Below are 19,402 nucleotides of genomic sequence, written 5' to 3'. Positions count from 1 at the left end.
TCTGCAACATTCGTCCTGTATTTTCCGCAATACGCTTTGATTTTAGAGGAAGAGACTCAAGTTAAGCACGTGCAAAACGATCATCATAAAAAAAGGAGGGAAATGAAAAAGAAGAAAACGGCCATGGAAGTACCTGATTACGGAGCTCCTGCGACGACGAGGAAGCCAGGGACGGAGCCGAAGACTGCAATGTCGAACCGCATTTGACCTGCCACGAGTTCTCCATACCTCTAAGAGCTCGGAAAACCCTAATCTCCCTCCACAAAAACCATCGAGCACGCCAAATAAACTCTCCTGGAGGGAAAATCAACCGTCAGACAGCATTACGGTTTCGCAATTCCCATCGCTTCGCACACTGAGAGATACCTCCAATAATCACACTCGATTTTGGTTCTACCAAAGCGAAAAGGAGAGAGATAGAGAGAGAATCTTTGGCTTTCAACGGCGAGAGGGAGAGGGAGAGGGAGAGGGAGGATTATGCTGTTTCTGTTTGATAGAGAGAGAAAGAGTGAGGAGGGAGAAAGAGTGAGGAGAGAGAAAGTTGCAGAGAAACAGTGGTGAGAGAGAGAGAGAGAGAGAAGAGAGAACACCTGACGGGTGTAGTATATCGAGGCAAGGGCCGAGGGGACACTGACATGGACATGTTGACGAGCGTAGTGGATTGGGCAAATTATGACCGTCGGATGCGCCAGTTGGTGATCAACGGAGCTTATGAGCCGTCGATTGTGAATACAGCTTGGCTTCGCTGCTCTTGCTTTTGCTTGGAAAAGTGAAAGTGTTGGTCAGAGAGTACTGTGTCGTCACAAGCACCCATTAAGACAATAGAGGGTGGGGCCCAAGTTGGTGCTTCGATCAGTGGAGCGGTGTGGTTGCGTGGCGTGATTTAACTGGCTTGTGTCAAGCGTGGTAATGAACTGGTGGGGTCCCCCAAAAAAAAGATCGGGTGTTTGGGTCCTGGGGAGCATATTCCAGTGAAAGTACAATTATTTTTTCCCCTCCGATTTTGGGTAACCAATTCCAATTCCGGATAGTGCATTTCTTTTTAATTTAATTATGGAGTAGCTTCCTACTATTATGATTTATCCTATAGAATGTCCTTTTTTTTTTTTTCTAAAACTATAGAAAGTCCTTGGAAGTTGTAGAAACGACGGTGAACGGTTTGATTCTGTTCGAAGTCAACCAACCAAAAAAGCTTCTATTCGTAGCCAAAAAAAAAAAAAAGAAACCAAAAAATTTCTAAACAAAGCAAAATCACATCTTTGTGTTAACCCAAAAAAAAAAAAAAAACATATTTTTCTTGTTTAATTCTCAACAGACACCAATTGAAATAATTTTTTTTGTGAACTTTATGCTCAAGACTCAATTGGAAATAGCGTGACAGTTACTAACTCGAAGAGTACATATCAGAAAGTAGGGGACAAGATTTTAGAACTTATTAAAAAGGATAAAACATTTAAAGTTACATTGCCTAAGAGGTATATAAAATACTTCACCGGGGAAAAAAAGAGTTTCAATGAAAAATCATCATGACAAGGTACCGGGTAGCCGCCTTATTTTAGTGGGAAAAAAAAACGAATCCAACGTAAATGTAGAGAAATTGAAACCAAACCGAAACTTGACTGTTTAGTAGGAGGATTCAAACCATATAATTTGAATTATTTTTGATTGATGTGAATTTTTTATGAGAGAAAATACTGTAACGAACCACGAATCATGATTCGAATCAGGAAATAAATCCCTCTACCAAACATTACCAGAGGATTTGAGCTGCATATTTTAGAGAGTGTTTAGTGCAAAAATTTGTGTCATGATTTGAATCATAGTTCGTAATTTGTTATAGTATTTTTTTTTATAAAAAATACACATAAGTCGAGAATAATTTTGAATTATAATTCTGAATTTATAAACTAAATTTCCAAACTTGTAAAAATTTACTTTTATGTCAGTTTAAAAGTGAGAAGGGGTATATATGCTCTATTATGGAAGAATTAGAACATTCATGTCACAAATTCTTCACGCTGAAATTGATGATATGAGAATCTACTTTTTTTTTTTTTTTGAAAAATAGAAAGTAGCATTGAAACAAAGCCAATTAGAGCCTAAGGTGAAGAGCTTCCGTTATGATAACGAAAGTGGGACTAGATCGGACCAGTCAAGATCAAAAAGCATGGAAATAATCAGTTCTTCTATCCACTTGTTCCTCTTACAAGACATTTTATTCCGTATTTGCCGTGGTAAATTACGAATCTACGCCGACAAATTACAAGGACAATGGATGCTAGTTCTGCCAAAGAAGCCGAGTGAAAGAGAGGGCTAATAATCTGACTTGAACTTTAGCTTGTGATTGGTATAGCAGAAAATGGAGAGGAGAGAAATTGGATGAGGAATTTTGGAGAAGAAAATAGAATATTGGGTAGTTTGGGAATTGAAGGAGGATGTAAATTTACGGAGTCCATCAATTTTTAATCTTTTTTAACAGAGGAGATAAAAGTAGTTGTGACATTTTATGATCAATTAGTTATCACACATCTTCAAATTGAGAAGTTAAATTATCATTTTTTTTAAGAATTGATTTGTCAAATCATTAGGACTTTTTATAACTTTAAGAAATTAACAAAAACTTTAAGAAAAATAAAACTACAATCAAATTAAAAGATGTCATTCATAAAAATAAAAATAAAAATTCTATAAAATCCAACAACTCCATTAAAATTTCGAACTCAAGCTAATGATCATGTTTCAAAACCTTTGGACATTAGGTACTAGATTTTTTCAGCAAAAACCAAATTAAAAAAGAAGAAAAAAAAATCAAGTACTGGATTCAAGAGTCGGAAGTGGTATTGGTCAAAGCACCCATCCATGTCGGCGGCAGCATTCCGGTCTGCTCGTGAACCGTCTTAAACAGCGGCGGCAGCATGCGGTAGACTCCGGCGACCTCCTTCATCGCAGCTCCAGTATCCGTGCCCTGATCATTACCATTAGTCCAGATGCTAATCTTGGGCTGAAGTCCACGCACAGCTTCAGAGTTGATCTTGGCAATCTCTTGAAACATTCCTCCGTTGATCATCAAGAAGTCCCTCAAAGCGCCGTAGTTGCCTCCCAAGGAATCGAGAAGAGTGCGCAGATACGAGCCCTGGGCTTGCCCCAAGGTCACCAGCGCCTCAGCCTCTTTCTTCTTGGCGTAGAATTCTCCGTCTGCCGCTTGTTGCCGCGCAAAGAATTCCGCCTCCGCTATCGCCCTTCGTGCCTCGGCCTCCTTTTCCTTCTCGTATAGAATTGCCTCTGCTGCCTTTTGCTTCTTGTAAAGCTCCCAATTCGCCTCTTGCACCTAATGTGTATTGTTTAGAGAAAGAAGAAGTTAAGAGGACTTAGTTATTTTCAAGAAATTAATGGTACGTAGTATGCAATAGTATATAGTGCTGCAACAACTAATATCAATTACGTAAGAAAATAATGATATTATTTGAATTGAAAAAAAAGAAAGAAAAAACTTAGACTCACAAAACTTAAAATATTATAAGAACTTTTTTCGGTACGCCAACTTTTTGGTACATCTTAAATCTATATAAAATCATGTAAAAGTTAAAAATGTACAAATTTAATGGTTAAAAAACTTGTGCGTTTGGAACTCGTTTTGTTTTTTTGTATGAAAATAAAAAAGAAAATATTTTTATTTTCATTTTGGAATCACTTCTGAAAATGTGTTTGGTAGTTTTATTCCGAGATTGTTTTCAGTTTAAAAAAAAAAACTAAACTTGTGTTTGGTAGTTTAATTTTTAAAAACATGTAATAATATTTAAAATAATAACATATTAAATAAATAATAATATTAAATAATAATACATTAAATAAACATTATATACATGAAGAGGGGGGGCAGTCGGAGAAAGAAAAATGGAGCGAAAACGATGCTTAATCATTTTCAGTTTTGCTGACTTTTTGAGAATAAGTAAAAAACGTTTTCAATTTTTATTTTTCAGGAAATGGGGTGCCAAACGCATTTGTGAGAGCATTTTCATTTTTTTATTCTTGAAAAACGTGAAAAATATTTTTAGAAATGATTCCAAACAGGCACTTAGTCTACTAGTACACCAAGTGTACTAGAGAATCTCTTAATATTATATAATTGTTGTTATAATATACTATTAGAAATAATTCTAGTGACGTTTGTTTTAAGGGTTCTATCTGGTTTATGATCATGGTTCTTAATTCCGCAACAGAGTTTTTTTCTCACAAAAAATTTAAATTTCAGAAATCAGAATCATGAACTATGATTTTAAACCCATGAACCAAACGTCACCTCTAATTAGTATAGTTAATTGTGGTTAATTCTAGTCGGTTGATTAACTATTGATTAATCTAAAAACAGGACAAGTGCCCTCTTTGCTGTACAACTTTAGCCTAGAGATTAGAATCTTCATGAAGTATTTAGTATGAGAATTCGTGTCATGATTCGTAACTCATTATAATATTTTCCTCTGCAAATCCCTCTCTTCGAGCTCTTCACTAAAATCGAAACTTCTACTAGAAAGAGTAGAATAACTCCATTAAAGTTTATTGGATTCTAGAACTTAATTCCACAGAATTTGTTTCCTATTTTTTGGTTCTATTCCTATTAGCAAACGCGCTCACAGTTCAGAATTACTAATAAGTGCTTTTGAAAATAGAGAACATACAAACAAAAACAACCATTGATTCTAACAATGAGATTATGAGCATAATAATCACCGAAAAAAAGCCTCAAAAAATTAATAAAAGCAAAAAATAAAGAGGGTTTAAAATTCGTTTTAAAATGATTTTATTTTTTTGTATAAAAATGGAAATGGAAACGGTTTCAATTTCAAACATAAATCATTTTTGAAAATACATTTGGTAGTTTTATTAAGAGATTGTATTCAGTATAAAAAATTCATTAATATCTCTCTCTCCCTCTATGCTCAAAAGATGAGAAAACGAAAACAAAAAATAAAAAACGACTAAATCAAAAAATTATTTTTATTTTTATTTTTTATCTTTAATTGTGTCAAACACTATTTTTCTCCCATTTTTATTTAAAAAAAAAACCGTGGAAAACAAAAACACTCAAAACCCAACCAAATCGATTTTCCACATAAGCTTTACCTTGGTCTCATAGTCAACGCTAGCTTTGCTAAGGAACTCAGCCTTGAGCTTCTCCGTCCTGGTCAAGGCGTTCATCCTCTCGACCTCCATCTGCAGCTCCGCCTCCCTCAGCGCCACCTCCTTCCCGGCCTCCACCTCCGCCACCTGCGACTGCTTCGTCCACGCTGCCTTCTTCTTCGCCAGCACCGCATTCGCCTCCGCCACCTCAGCCTCCCTCTCGTTCTCATACACCTTCACCTCCGTCCTCACCCTTATCTCCTCCTTCTTCCCCTCTCCCTGCCTCTGCGTCGCCACGATCTTCGTCTCCGCATCGATCTTCGCCGCGTTCTGTAGCGTCTGCCCGTCCCTCAACTTCGCCCCTACCTCCCCCTTCATCTTCGCCTCCGCCACATCCACCTTCGCCTGCAACAACAACACCAAAAAATAAACGTAAAAAAAAAAAGAAAAAAAAAATCATAAGCGTATTTTTTTCTTTTCAATTGTTACTAATTTGATTGACATAAATTAAGCAAACTAACCTGGTTGGCGGCTTCCATCTGCGTTTTTTGCCCTAGATAGGAGAAGTACTCGTGGCCGGGGACGTCGACTAACTGTTTGACATTGGCATTGTAAATCAACAGCCCGAACTGGTTCAATTCAAGCTGGACCTTCTCAAAAACCTCCTGTTTGAATTCCTTGGTGCCGCGGAAGATCTCCTCCATGGTCATGGAGGCGGCGAGGACGCGAGTCTCGCCCTCGATGACGCCCTGGACGAGCTCCTTGACGTGGTGGGAGAGCTTGTCGTGCGGGGAGATGAGTTTAGCGTACTTCTGAAGGCTGCTCTCGTCGTCGACGCGGGGGCCGATGGTGAACACCGCCGGGAGGATGAAGGGCAGCTTCTCGGCGCTCATGGCTTGCACCTCGAACGTGTAGTTCACCGGCGAGACGTCGAAGACCGTGCACGACTGGCCGGGGAGGATCCATGCCTTTTTCGCTAGCTTAATGTCGGGGATTCCTATTCCGGTTATCACCAGGTACTCCGACGCGCTCGCGACCCTATACATGGTTGTTTGGTTTTGAGAGAAAATTGACTGTTTGGCTGGTAGGAAAATATTTTGGGTTTCGACGGAGGGGTTAGACGTCGTGATCAGCGTAGGAATATATGTACGTATTTATATGGGTGTGTCATGTGTGTAGGCTTTAGAGCGGAAGAAATCTTAGGCCCTTCTTTTCGTTGATTCGAGTTTAGAATTCAAGTTTTGTTACTATAAAAAACTCTCAGAAATAATCACATCTAACTTTTTTGTTACAATAAAAAGTTCTCACACAACATCACATCTCAACTCGAATTAGCGAACCGAACAGGAATGATTTTAGGTTAGGCGAATATTAGCGAGCTGAAAGTTGAAACTCGAGTTTTCAATTTGAGTTGAGATGTAATTTTATATATTAGCTTTTTATTATAGCAGAAAAATTTAAATATGATTTTATATGATAGCTTTTAATTGTAATAAAATTAAAATAAAAAACTTGAATCAGTCAAATGAACGACCTTTGTATGTATATAGATAATTATAAAGATTAGCATTTTTAAATTTATTTGTATTAATTTTTAAATTTAAAAATCTCTTATTTTTAGAAGATTTGATAATATTGAGTAAGTAATTAATTAGTAATTTGATTATTAGTTGTTATTTGTGGTCATTTGGGTAACTAATTAGTAAACTGTTGTGTGAGAAAATTCACATCGACACGTCAGACAGCGACCAGGCCACACGTGGCTCCATTCTTGCCACGTCATTTAGCTCTCGACGCACAAGCCTCTTGGGTTTCTCTTGTATGACAGGAGAGCCCAATGTATGACCGAGACCGTCGACTGTATACACAGTCGAGGTCTGCGAGATCAGATGCTAAATGGGGTGATGAAGTCGGCCATGAGAAAAGATACCCTCGGCATAGATCAGCATAGGCGCAGACGGCAGACTGCAAGCAGTTGGACCCGCGTCCCAAGAAAGGCCCCAGAGAAGGTTGCGTCTGGATTTGGAGAAGGTCAGTTGCATAAGAAATGATTACAAGCCTCTAAAACCGCCTGGAACGGATCACTAGCTATTACAGAGATTTACAGAGCCGTAATAGAGGGACAAATTGGATGAGTGAACAATCTAAAAGGTAATTGTGGGCTACAGTCTGCACAGAAGACACCATAAGCCACTCAAGTGGGCGGGCCCCATGAATGATACGATCCACTGGTCCAAGCTGCCTACCATTGGGCAGAAATTGAGGCAACATGGACTATAAAAGGGAAGAGCCCCCGAGAGAGGGGGGAGAGATGAACATCTTGTTCCTTACATGCACGTAATTTCTAAGAGCTTAATCAAGATAAATAAAAGCACAGTGGATGTAGCCCTTGACTAACAGGGTGAACTACTATAAAATTTCCTGTGTGCATTTACTTACGGAGGGACAGTTTCATTTCCTTCATAATCTAGCAAAAATCCAACTACAAACTCCAAAATATTTACTAAAAACACAAGTTCCGAACCGGTAACCCAACGGACCACCGTGGGTAATCCAGCACGGTTTTTGTTGACGAAAATCTACCATCAACATAGACTATCTTGATGGCCTTGGGTAAGTAATTACTAAATTATCTTAATCACGTTAATTTTTTGTGTCTTCTTTTTTTCTTTCCTTTTTAGTTTTTAATAGAGAATTTCTTGGAAATCCTTGTACTTTTTTATTTTTGTGCTATTTTATTTGTTTAAACCTTTTATTTCTTTTGAACTTAATAATATCACAATGCATTTGCTTCGAAATTGTCGATCGGCCGGGGTTTGATTTATCTTAATTCTTAATTCAGAAGACTTTGTTTTGTATGATGAATCCTAAAATTTTTTTAAAAAAAATGATAATATTAATAACCGAGTTTCGTGTGTAAGTGATTATAGTTATTATACCATTCATTAGCCCTTTAAGTAAGTTGCGTGTAGTAATGTGCAACAAACCATTAAAACTAACCAAGTCAAATCAAACAAAAATAAAATCGAGTCAAACCAATTGATAATTGATTTGATTTGGTTTAAATTTTTAAAAAACCAATAAATTCGTTTAGTTTGTGTAACCAAACTAATTGCTATCTATATAATTTTCTTAAAATTATCTATATTTTGTACATCTATAATTTATTTATATTTAAAAAACTCATTTATTTCAAAATTAAATGGTCATAACCTTATAATTTTCTATCATAACTTATAAATACGGTACTAACACTGTTTCAGCAGTCTACCCTCAAACTCTTGCAATTCCTCTCCTCTTTTCTCATTCTCTACTCCTATGGGCTATGATCGTGATTCTCTCTAAAGTCTTGCTTCTTTATTAACGTGAATATGATATTTGTAATAAAGTGTCTTTAACTTGCTTATGTTTGTTTTCTTTCATATATATAGAAAAATTGAATATAATATTCAATTATGAGTCAAAACTGTATTATGGAAATATATCTATAATTGAATTGTTTTGACTTTATTTTGACTTTAGAAAAGAGAGAGAAAGAGACAAAAAATCACACGAAATATTAGTTGGTTGAGATTTGAGAAGAGATTGTAAAATATTAGTTTAATCCAATTAGAAAAATCAAACCAAACTAATTACAATCAGTTTGGTTTGAATTGGATTATATCTCTTAATTGGTTTATTTGGTTTGAAAATCTCTAAACCAATTTATAATTGGTTTAATTTGTATTTCACCTAAAATAAACGATTTAGTTAGTATGCAAACCCCTAACTAGGGTTTAGAGAGAGAAAATGAACGGGAAAATTTTGAGAAAGAATACTCTCAGCTCAATTTCTATTGGTCATCAAGTGTACAGTAATACGATATTGATAATGCTTAATTACTAGCAACTGGTTCTAATTAATCCTGTAATTCTCGAGCTTAGTAATGAGTAATTAGCTATAGTTACATGACTAAAACTAATTAACAAACTTCTAGATTCTACTTATGACTTTTTTTGCTGAGCTGGACTAACTAGTTGGGCGACATGATAAATTTACTTATGACTTTCATGTACATAATCTTTATTACATTCCGTTGGAAAAAATGTATATTATGGCCTCGTTCATTTTATAGATTTGAGTTTTTAATTTGAGCTGAGATGTGATATTTTTTGAGAGTTTTTTACTGTAGCAAAAAAAGTTAGATGTAACATTTTCTGAGAACTTTATACTTTAGAAATCTAAAATTGAAAACTCGAATCGGTAAAATGAACGAGCCCTATATATTTACATTTACACTATTCGTTAGCCCTTTAAGTAAAGCCATATCTTTCCTTTCATGTACATAATAAACATATAGGTCTACTGAAGTAAATGAAGAAGTTATTATAGTTTAGGAAATTAGTCAAATCTGCCCCCAAACTTTTCTTTTCCCTTTTTTTTTCCCAGTTTGTGTCAATCTTTTAAAATGTTATCCTTCTTAAATTAATACCTAAACAAATAAAGTAACATGGAAAATTTCAGTTAGTATAAATAAAAAAAAAACAAAAATTTGAGAAAATTTCATGTTCTAGCTAGTTCCTCTATAGAGGCCCATTGATTTTTAAATATCATTTTCGCTTATTAACTTGACAATAGCGCATTGAATAATAGTGTCCAACGCGATCTTATATATATAGTAATAGAAGTTCAAAAAATTCCATTATCTGTACATCAGTAAACGAAGCACGCACATTGGCTTGCTTTAATGACTGTGTTTGAAATTGATCCCGTTTATATTTATCACATTTTTTGATAATGAAAAAATAAGAACGTTTTTATAACGGCGTTTGGCGTAATAAAGATACAAAACGGAAATGAAAACGATTTTTTATAAAAAGGAGAGAAAAAAAAAAATATTTTTTTTTTTTTTTTTTTTTTTTTTTTTTTTTTTTTTTTTTTTTTGCGTTTTCTTATCTCTTGAGCACAGAGAAAAAGATAGACATTAATGTGTTTTTTTACACTAAAAACAACCTTTTGTTAAAATTATCAAGCGCATTTTTAAAAATAATTTATGCATTGAGATTAAAAATATTTTTATTTTTATTTTCATATAAAAAATAAAATTATTTTAAAATGAGTTCCAAACACGTCAAATCTTTTAGCTTTTGGATCTGATTAGGCTATTTCTGCATGTGATTTACACTGACTTTTGGAGTTTATTTGCAGAGCCTTTTCACCGAAGTAAAAGGTTAGGCCTGTTGTTGTCATAGTTCACAATCACGTTAAGGAAGTGATGTTTGGTAGAGGGACTCGTTCCCTGATTCGAATCATGATTCGCGGTTCGCTATAATATTTTTTCTCATAAAAAATACACGTAAATTAAAAATGGTTCAAATCACATAGTTTAAATCCTCCAACCAAACATTCTCGAAGTAATCTAACAGCCTTACTTATATGCTGTGCCACGAAATTAACGACAATATATACAAATTTTGGAGGAATTTTTAGATATAATACTATGAAAGGAAAATATTAAGGTCCGACTAACTGTCCGTCTTTTTCCCTACAATACAAATCATCATAGCATATATCCTCTAATATTGGCAAAACCCAAAAACAACCAAAACAATGTGAACTTAAAAAACTAAAATCGAAATGATCATGAACGTACTCCTGATGTGACACACCACGCGATTTATATATATATGCCAGAGAGCAAATTTATCCCATGTTACTCCTATATTATGCGTACTACTTTTATACATAATATAATGTGTGTATATATATATATATATGGACCTGGCTATAGTTTCCCGTTTTGTAAATAAATGGACCTATCCCCCAATAAATGTAAGTTCTTTTAGCGTTGAGTCAAATTGTAAGGAGCAGCCGATACAAAGTTAAATAAGTTTAGGATCCGTTTAGGTTGTTGATTCGAATTTTTAATTTGAGTTAAAATGTGACTTTATGTGAGAGTCTTTTTACTGTAGTAAAAAAAATTTAATGTAACTATTTTTGAAAATTTTTTACTATAGTAAAATTCGAATCGGCGAAAGGAACGGGACCTTAGTATTTTCTTTATACGAGAGGAGAGAAGATGCGGATGAGTTTAAGTCGGAAACAATGGTGGGGCATGCAAGAAATTTGACATGAGGTGTTCTCCTCAACGATTATATTCTATATATAGTAAAGGGACTAGGCGAGGACATGAAGGAGTTGGTAAGGCATATGGGTTTTGGGTCACTGTTGAGAATGAAGAATTGCAGCCAGGGATCTAATATATTGGTTGCTGGAGAGATTTGATCTCAAAGAAGGATGTCTTTTTATAATTTAAAATCTTGCTCATTTCACAGATTCGAGTTTTCAGTTTTAAGTTTCTACAGTAAAAAGCTCTTAGAAAATGTCACATCTAACTTTTTCTGCTATAGTGAAAAATTTTCAAAAATATCACATCTTAACTCAAATTAAAAACTCGAATCCACGAAATGAACGAGGCCTAAATTGTTGTTCCGCTAAACAACAAATGCTTATCTCATTATGTTAACCTTCTTTCTAGATTAAGAATTATCGAATTGTATATTGATGTCATGATGACATCTGCTCTAAATAAAAGTTTATACATGGACAGATGTGACTAAAAAAAACATAATAAGTGTAATCTTTTACGACAATAATATTTATGTTCGTTAAATGATGATAGTTTATTGTCATGCTTAAAAATAATTTCTGACGCCCAAAATATTAATTGTACGACTCATAATAAGAAAATTATACTATTTTTTCAACGGATTAAGATGGGACACGCTAATTTTTAACAATTGAAAATGGAACTTTACTATTCTGCCCTCTAAAGATATTTGTATAACTGAAGAAAATAATATATTATTCCACGGATATTACGAAAATGTCCTCCCCAATAATTTATCAATGTAATATCGTGCACAGGTAAAAAACAATTATTCACACCGGCAAAAACCGGTTAAAAGGTATCTCGTGATGCCCACATTTTCATTATGAGTGGGGAAAATATTCTCCACAAAAATGATGTTGGTCTACAGAAAACGCCTATATATATAATGACTATATATTACGTATATATTATCTAAGCAGGCATGTCTGTACTGAGAAAGACAACAAGCCTGTCTTGAAAGTTTTGGAAATTTCAAGCCTCTCGGTCATTTCATTGACAAAAAGAGATGACAAATAAATAGTTCGATTAATTTGATGATTTGAATTTATAATTTAAATTGATATGTGATTTTATGTGAGAATTTTTTATTATAATAAAAAATTTAAATGTTACTATTTTTGTAAGAATAATTCCACAAACGACAATCCCTTTTAGAGAAGGATTCACAAAAAACGACAAGTCACTTAAAGAATACGGTACAGTTGTTTTCTTCTGAAGGAAAGATCCCCATTCTACACGTGGAGTTCCAGCCAGCCGTTAGATCTAGGTTAATGCTGTAATGGGTTAGATAAAAGAGGATGCTTATATTATCGGTGGAATTAATTCCATTTGCTCACAGTTGTGTAACCAGAGACTCCATTGGAGAAAGAGAGAGGGAGGGTTTGTAAGCGTGTTTGGGTTCCAAGAAAATCTAGGATCTCCCACTGGGTATTTTCTTGAGGGAAACATTTGGGTCTCTCCTCTAGGATTCATTACTTGTAATCGGGTGTGAGATTCTTTGGTGTTGGTGAGTTGTGAGGATGTAATCTCTTCTCTAATAGTGGAATAGAGCTCGCTGTGGGAGAGCTCAACGGGGACCTAGGACAAGTTATTTGTCCGAACCTCGGTCAAACAATTAATCGTGTTCTTGTTAGTTTTTTTTATGAGATTAGGTCCAAATTGAGTCTGGTGTCGGCAATCGGCTAATAATTTTTAAAAACTCTTTACTATAATAAAATCTAAATTTTAGACTCAACTCAGCGAAATAAACAGAGTAAAAAACTTGACTAATTCACCTAGGACAAGTTATTTGTCCGAACCTCGGTCAAACAATTAATCGTGTTTTTGTTAGTTTCTTTTATGAGATTAGGTCCAAATTGAGTCTGGTGTCGGCAATTGGCTAACAATTTTTAAAAACTATTTACTATAATAAAATTTAAATTTTAAACTCAACTCAGCGAAATAAACAGAGTCAAAAACTTGACTAATATCTCTCAAGTTTATACCAATTATTGAACAAATAAATACAGCTTGCCAGCTCACCAAGCTGCTAGGTGGGGTCTTAGCCATTCTTTTTGTACAGTGGATTATTTTGCCTCCTTGTCTCATCAGTTTGATTCCTGGAGGTGGCCTTTTGTAATGACGATTTCTCTTTGAATTAAAGCTTTTTTAGCGGAAAAAAAAAAGAAGAAGCCAATATCGCATTGATAACCATGTTGGGAATGATATAAAGATAGGAACGAATAATTGTGACGTATAATTTGTATTTATATATTTTCACACAGCATTCTTCATCTAGATCTAGAAGTACTCTTATATGAAACCTAACACACTCTAATTAATTTTAAGAACCATGAATCAAATTATAAATGATAACAGAATAAATTCAAGTATGAATATATTGACTTGGTTGTTCAGAAAAGTGCTCTGTAACACGTTTAATTTTAAGGATTACAACTAATAAAAGACGGACTCTATTTATGAGTCCCGTATAATGTGACGATTGAGGATAAACACCACGGTATCATGGCCGAGCAATGTTCGATTGTTTGTAACTTGTATCTGCAGCAGCCCCAAAAAACCCCTTCACTAATTGGCCAATTTTGAAGTTTTGAGATTAAGACGTACTTTATGTGTGCTTGGCTTGTTTTGTAGGTTTCATTGCATGATCTCTGAAGTCTGTAGATAGAGGTTGCAAATGGATGCAATACTTTTGTTCTTCATCTTAATCCACATAATTTTTCCAAATTAACATTTGTTCAGCTACCACATAGTACAAAGATCAATTATATATTCTCATTATCTTTTAAATTATATATATTTTTGAACCTTTCGGTATATGTAGAAGATTGTACAAGTTATGGTTTTTTATTATTAATGAAGCGCAGTGTAATAATGTTGCCGAAAATGCGAAATTTTGGGTGTAGTTTCCGTTATTTGTCAACATTCAAATAAATTTATTAAATCCACGTTGCATTGAAAACTAATCCGGTGTGTTTTTTGTCCCAATCGAGGAAAGCAAATGCCTCGAAAGCCTCCCTCCCCGCTGACTTTGTAATGCATTAATGTGGATAATTCTTTGTCTAAAGTCTCCCTTTAACTTTAACATTCCGTGGATGACAGTGTAGAAACTTTTTGTGGCTGCTTTATTGCATATTTTTGCTGTGCCATTTTGAAATTTATCTCCTCAATATAATTAAGCACTGTTTAGAATGTATATTTAAATTATAATTTTTAATTTTAATATTTAAATTTTAAATTTTTTATAAGAGAAAAATATTGTAATAAAATTTATTGATTTGAATTTAAATATATGAAATAAATAGATCCTAAAAAATGACTGAAAAAAGGCAAAATGCTGAATAAACGACACGTTTGGTAATCAACTTGGACGCAATTTTCCTAAAAAGATGTTTCATTTAAAAATAATGACGTGCAATATTTAAAAAAAAAAAAGTCATCGCTTTCACACTCATGTCATTTTAACTAAAAATACAAGTGTTTGTTCATTAAGACCCCGTTCACTTCGCTGATTCGAGTTTAGAATTTGAGTTTTTTACAGTAAAAAGCTCACAAACAATCATATCTAACTTTTTTACTACAGTAAAAAACTCACATAAAATTATATCTCAACTTAAATTCTAAACTCAAATCAGTGAAGTGAACGAGACCTTAGTTCCTCTGAAAAGCGTGTCCTTCCAGGGCAAATAACAACGTGTCCTTCCACTTTAAAAGCACATCAATGCCTCGTAGAATAAACTCCCACGACGTTTTTTTTTTCTTTTTGGGTCACCCAGGCCCAGCATCATAACCCACGATACCAGCTATAAAATCAACACCTACATTGAGCCGGCCCTGGAGTTACCAAAGCTCGGCCCAAATCACAAGTTGACTCGGATGAAGGAATTTCCTACTCAGTTCATCGATAGCATATAAACCAAAACGGGTACGTATAAGAGAAACTGCACGCCCGTAACATACTGTAATACCATTACCGCAAATTTGCCGATACAACACCAAAGCAGAGTGTACCATCATGCAAGAGAAAAAAACTAGTTTTGCATTGCAAAATTCAAGAACTCAGTTCATAAAGTTCAAACTCAACCATACAAAGATTAACTAAGAACACAACAAAAAAGGAGGGGAAAAAAAAGTTCGCCCCAATCTAATGTCGTTCTCACTCAAATATAGCGCTAACAGAAATATCTATAGCAATGGAATTAGATTCCTGTGAATGCCTTCTTGCCACCACCAGAAGACCCAGCTGGAATAACTTTCAACACATTAAACCTCACTGTCTTTGACAATGGCCTGCAATATTGTTAAAACAAAGTTAATAGGTAGAAACGTCAGCTAAGGATGGAGCTTGACGTTGTAAACAAGGTTAAATGACATAGCCAAGCATAAGATCTTGCCTGCATTGACCAATGATGACATGGTCTCCCTCCTTCACACGGAAGCATGGGGAAACATGTGCTGGAATGTTGGAGTGCCTTTTCTCGTATCTAATAGGTGACATATGTTAAAAATTACCACACTGTTGTCAAAAGAAAAGGGAAGAGCACACATTTCAGGAAGGTTAACAAATCTAACCTTTGATATTTCTTAACAAAGTGGAGGTAGTTGCGGCGAACAATGATTGTCCTGATCATCTTAGCACTGTGGCAAGTGCCAGCCAAAATACGACCCCTAATAGAGACAGTTCCGGTGAAAGGACACTTCTTATCAATGTATGTAGCTGCAAGGATTGGCCACAAAAATATTTCTTGTTACATTTTACCTTAAAAAAAAAGGGGGGACTTGTCCAGGACAAGAGCCAAAAAAAAATAACAACAGCAACTAACTAATGCACATAGCATTCAAACTAACACAAACTATATATTGATAGAAAAGACCACGTTCGATTACAGGATCATTTTACTGTTGTAGCACATATTCTACTTAAATACCATTCTGTAAACATATCCTAAAAGAACATTCTGTAGAGAGTAATCCCACATTTCGTATAACCACAATTTTGGGTATACAATGAAACGAAACAGAATAACAAATAAACAAACAAACCAAGATCCAAGCAGAACAATGAAAAAATAACAAGTGAAGACTAGGACGCCAATATTGTTACATTGACACAGTGGTTAAAGAAATAAATGGGGACTACCTTACAAAAGCCATATTTTTCTCCGAATAGAAAAGCTATCTAATAAAACAGCAATACGATGGCAAACCATTGAAAATACCATCTAAAAAAAAGGCAATATCCATTCAGAATCGCAAATACCAAAACTCTTCTTGAGTAACCATCCCTAGAATACGTACATTATACTCCTTATCTAACAAATTGTCAGGCAACCACTATATAGCATATGTGTGATCTCTACAATTTCTAGTATCACATTCCCGAATTAAGATAGAAAATCTATAAGTCAATACATCTGAAGAAAAAGAAGACTGAATTAATCTGTACAGGTACTATTGAAAAACAAATACTAACAATTCAACCAAAAAAATACTCATTTCACACCTTCAATAGCGTCCCTGGGTGTCTTAAACCCCAATCCGACGTTCTTCCAGAATCTGTTTCCTCCTTTTCCAGGATTCCTTCCCTTCAAAGGCTTCTTCGAGCTACAAAGTTTAACAGCAAATACACAAGTTCGAATCCCAAAATCAGACACTAAAAGATCACTTCCTAGATTTCAAAATACCGAAAAGCCTAATTCTTGAATTCCTCAGACATTTTCTCGATTCTTAAGAGGTTTTTCTTAGAAACTTTTAAGTGAACATAGAAATGAGTCAATAAGAATCATATAATTGCTTACCAGAGGAACACCTTGGGCTGCTTAAGGAATGCCTTCTCCGTCTGCAAAACAAAAAATGAACAAAATTTCAGAAAGAGTTGTATGGATCGGAATCTAGTTTCCCATGGAGAGAGAATGAGCGTGTTCAGAAGTATCAGAAAGAAAGAGATGGAAAACCTGTTCCGCCATTGTTAGGGTTTTGAGGTAGACTGATCCAAGCCGAAGACGCAAAACGGAGGCAACGAGCGCAAAAAACCCTAGCTGTCCAGCAGAAAGCAAGAGGGCGATGCTGTGAAGCTTATATAGGGAGCCAGCCCTAATTATCGAAATGACTAAATTGCCCTTTATTTCGGAAGATCTACAAGGTTGATCGAATCTGGGACGACTTTACTGACCACCCGTTTTTCTTCTTTTGCCCTTTAAGTTCGTCGTTTTTATTTACCCTTTTATTTTAAGGGTCGTCGTTTCTAATCTAATACAATACTTAATAAGGATTAATTATAAACCTCCACTAAATCCATTAAATATATACCATTGTTCGACATGATTCTAAATTTTGAAAATAGTTTAGTTCACCCTCTAAATTATATCAAATAATTATAAATATAATGTGACATTATATATACTATTTTGAAAATAGTTATATATATATAATGCAACATTATATATGTTATAGTTCAACATAAATCGTTGTTCTTTTGCAACAAAACTAAAAAAAAATTTAAATTCAAGTTACAATTTTATTAAAGTTCACGTTCTTTTAAGTTCCAACTTTATTCAACTTTACTTAACTTTATTCAAGTTATAACTCAAATTCAACTCAAAAATTACACTCAAGTCACACTCCAAAAGAACTACACTCAAGTTACAACTGCAACTCAAGTTAGTTTTGGGTTTGTTCTTTTAAAGTGTGCTTGAGTGTAGTTTTTGAGTTAAATTTGAGTTATAACTTGAGTTGAAGTTGTAACTTGAGTTTGTGTTTGGTTGTGTACATTTGAGTTATGGTTTGAGATAAGAATCTTTTTTTTAGTTTGTGTTTGAGTTAGTCAAAACTTAAATTTGTATTTATATAGTATTTTAATAAAAACTCAATGGTGATGAAAATTTTAATAGGATATATGGGTGGGGTTTTATTCGTCTTTTCGTTGTCAACGCATAGAAAAAAATCATCTCAATCAGGATTAAAACAAAAAAGTTATAACATTTTTAAGAATAGAAAAAATAATGTTCATTAATTTGAGTTCGAGTTTCTGAACTCGAGTTGAATGAGACACTTGAACTCGAGTTTTAGTCTCAAACTCCTCGAGTTCAAACTCGAGTTCGAACTCGAATTCAAACTTAAAAGAATATGAACTTGAATAAAATTAAAACTCAAATTGTCTTTTTTTTGAGTTTTTTAGATAGCCGAACACGTCCTAGTCTTTCAGAGTTTGAAGGCGAATTAGGTTATAAAGTTAAGAGGACCTTTATCAAATGAATTCATATTTGAAACAACCATGAGAGAAAAAAATAAACGGCGGACAAAAAAAAAATTGATTGAAGTAAAGATGGTTGGGTTTATACAAGTTTTATCTATACATAAAACTACAATGATTTCGAGGAGGAAAAAAAAAAGGTCTCAGGTTTATATATATATATATATATTTTTTTTTTTTTTTTTTCAAACCAAATTCTTTTTCAATTTTATTTTCAAATGAATTGAGGTCTCTTTGTTTGTCGTTTGTACCACGTTGTTTAGACTGAAGCATTTACGAACCCAACCCAAACATAGCTGGGCTGTACGAATCAGGAGCTTAAGCCCAGATTTTCCTAGCTACTTAGCTACAGTTATTTTTGAGATAATAATACATGGAAAAGTTTTATACGTTAAGTTGAAATTTATCAAAACTTTTAAACTATTATGAAAATAAAAAATGACAAAATAATTATCATCATAATATCAAATTTTATACTATATATTTATAAAGTTATTATTTTATCGATATAAATTTTGCTATTCTAATATTATTTTAAAATTTTTGTTATCTGTGGAATGAACCTTTATTATTTTTATTGCATGCATGCAAAAAAAAAAAAGAAAAACATCTTTTTTATTTTTATATAAATCAGAACAAAGGTAATAGCGACTGTATATTTTAAGGAATGGGTAAAGAATAAGGCTAATAGCAAGCAATATAACGACTTGAGCTTCAAGTGGAATTACCGTTTGATTCTCAGTTTAATTAGTTGGGAAAGAAATTTTTGTATATTCAAATTTTAGTAGTAATAATAGTCCGATAATTAACTTAAGGACAAAAACAAATGTAAGTGTACGTGGTATGATATTATCCGTTTTGAGTTTGAATTTGCACGATTT

General features: G+C 34.1%; 2 protein-coding genes across 2 annotated transcripts; both read right to left on the bottom strand.

Moving 5' to 3' along the window:
- Nucleotides 1-2,821: 2,821 nt before the first annotated feature.
- On the bottom strand, nucleotides 2,822-6,164 carry LOC21391890 (flotillin-like protein 4). The gene is made up of 3 exons (XM_010101566.1): nucleotides 5,640-6,164; nucleotides 5,122-5,523; nucleotides 2,822-3,328 (listed from the first exon to the last, which is right to left on the bottom strand). Exons 1-3 carry the CDS (start codon nucleotides 6,162-6,164, stop codon nucleotides 2,822-2,824), a joined length of 1,434 nt encoding a protein of 477 aa, XP_010099868.1.
- A 9,062-nt stretch (nucleotides 6,165-15,226) lies between these two features.
- LOC21391889 (40S ribosomal protein S11) lies at nucleotides 15,227-17,306 on the bottom strand. The gene is made up of 6 exons (XM_024167836.1): nucleotides 17,224-17,306; nucleotides 17,068-17,108; nucleotides 16,773-16,873; nucleotides 15,842-15,986; nucleotides 15,664-15,753; nucleotides 15,227-15,559 (listed from the first exon to the last, which is right to left on the bottom strand). Exons 1-6 carry the CDS (start codon nucleotides 17,233-17,235, stop codon nucleotides 15,469-15,471), a joined length of 480 nt encoding a protein of 159 aa, XP_024023604.1. The 5' UTR covers nucleotides 17,236-17,306; the 3' UTR covers nucleotides 15,227-15,468.
- Nucleotides 17,307-19,402: the final 2,096 nt, after the last annotated feature.

The sequence above is a fragment of the Morus notabilis genome, unplaced genomic scaffold (genome assembly GCF_000414095.1).
Source record: "Morus notabilis unplaced genomic scaffold, ASM41409v2 Scaffold1028, whole genome shotgun sequence".
Lineage (NCBI taxonomy): Eukaryota > Viridiplantae > Streptophyta > Magnoliopsida > Rosales > Moraceae > Morus > Morus notabilis.
This window is presented reverse-complemented; position numbering and strand designations above follow the sequence as displayed.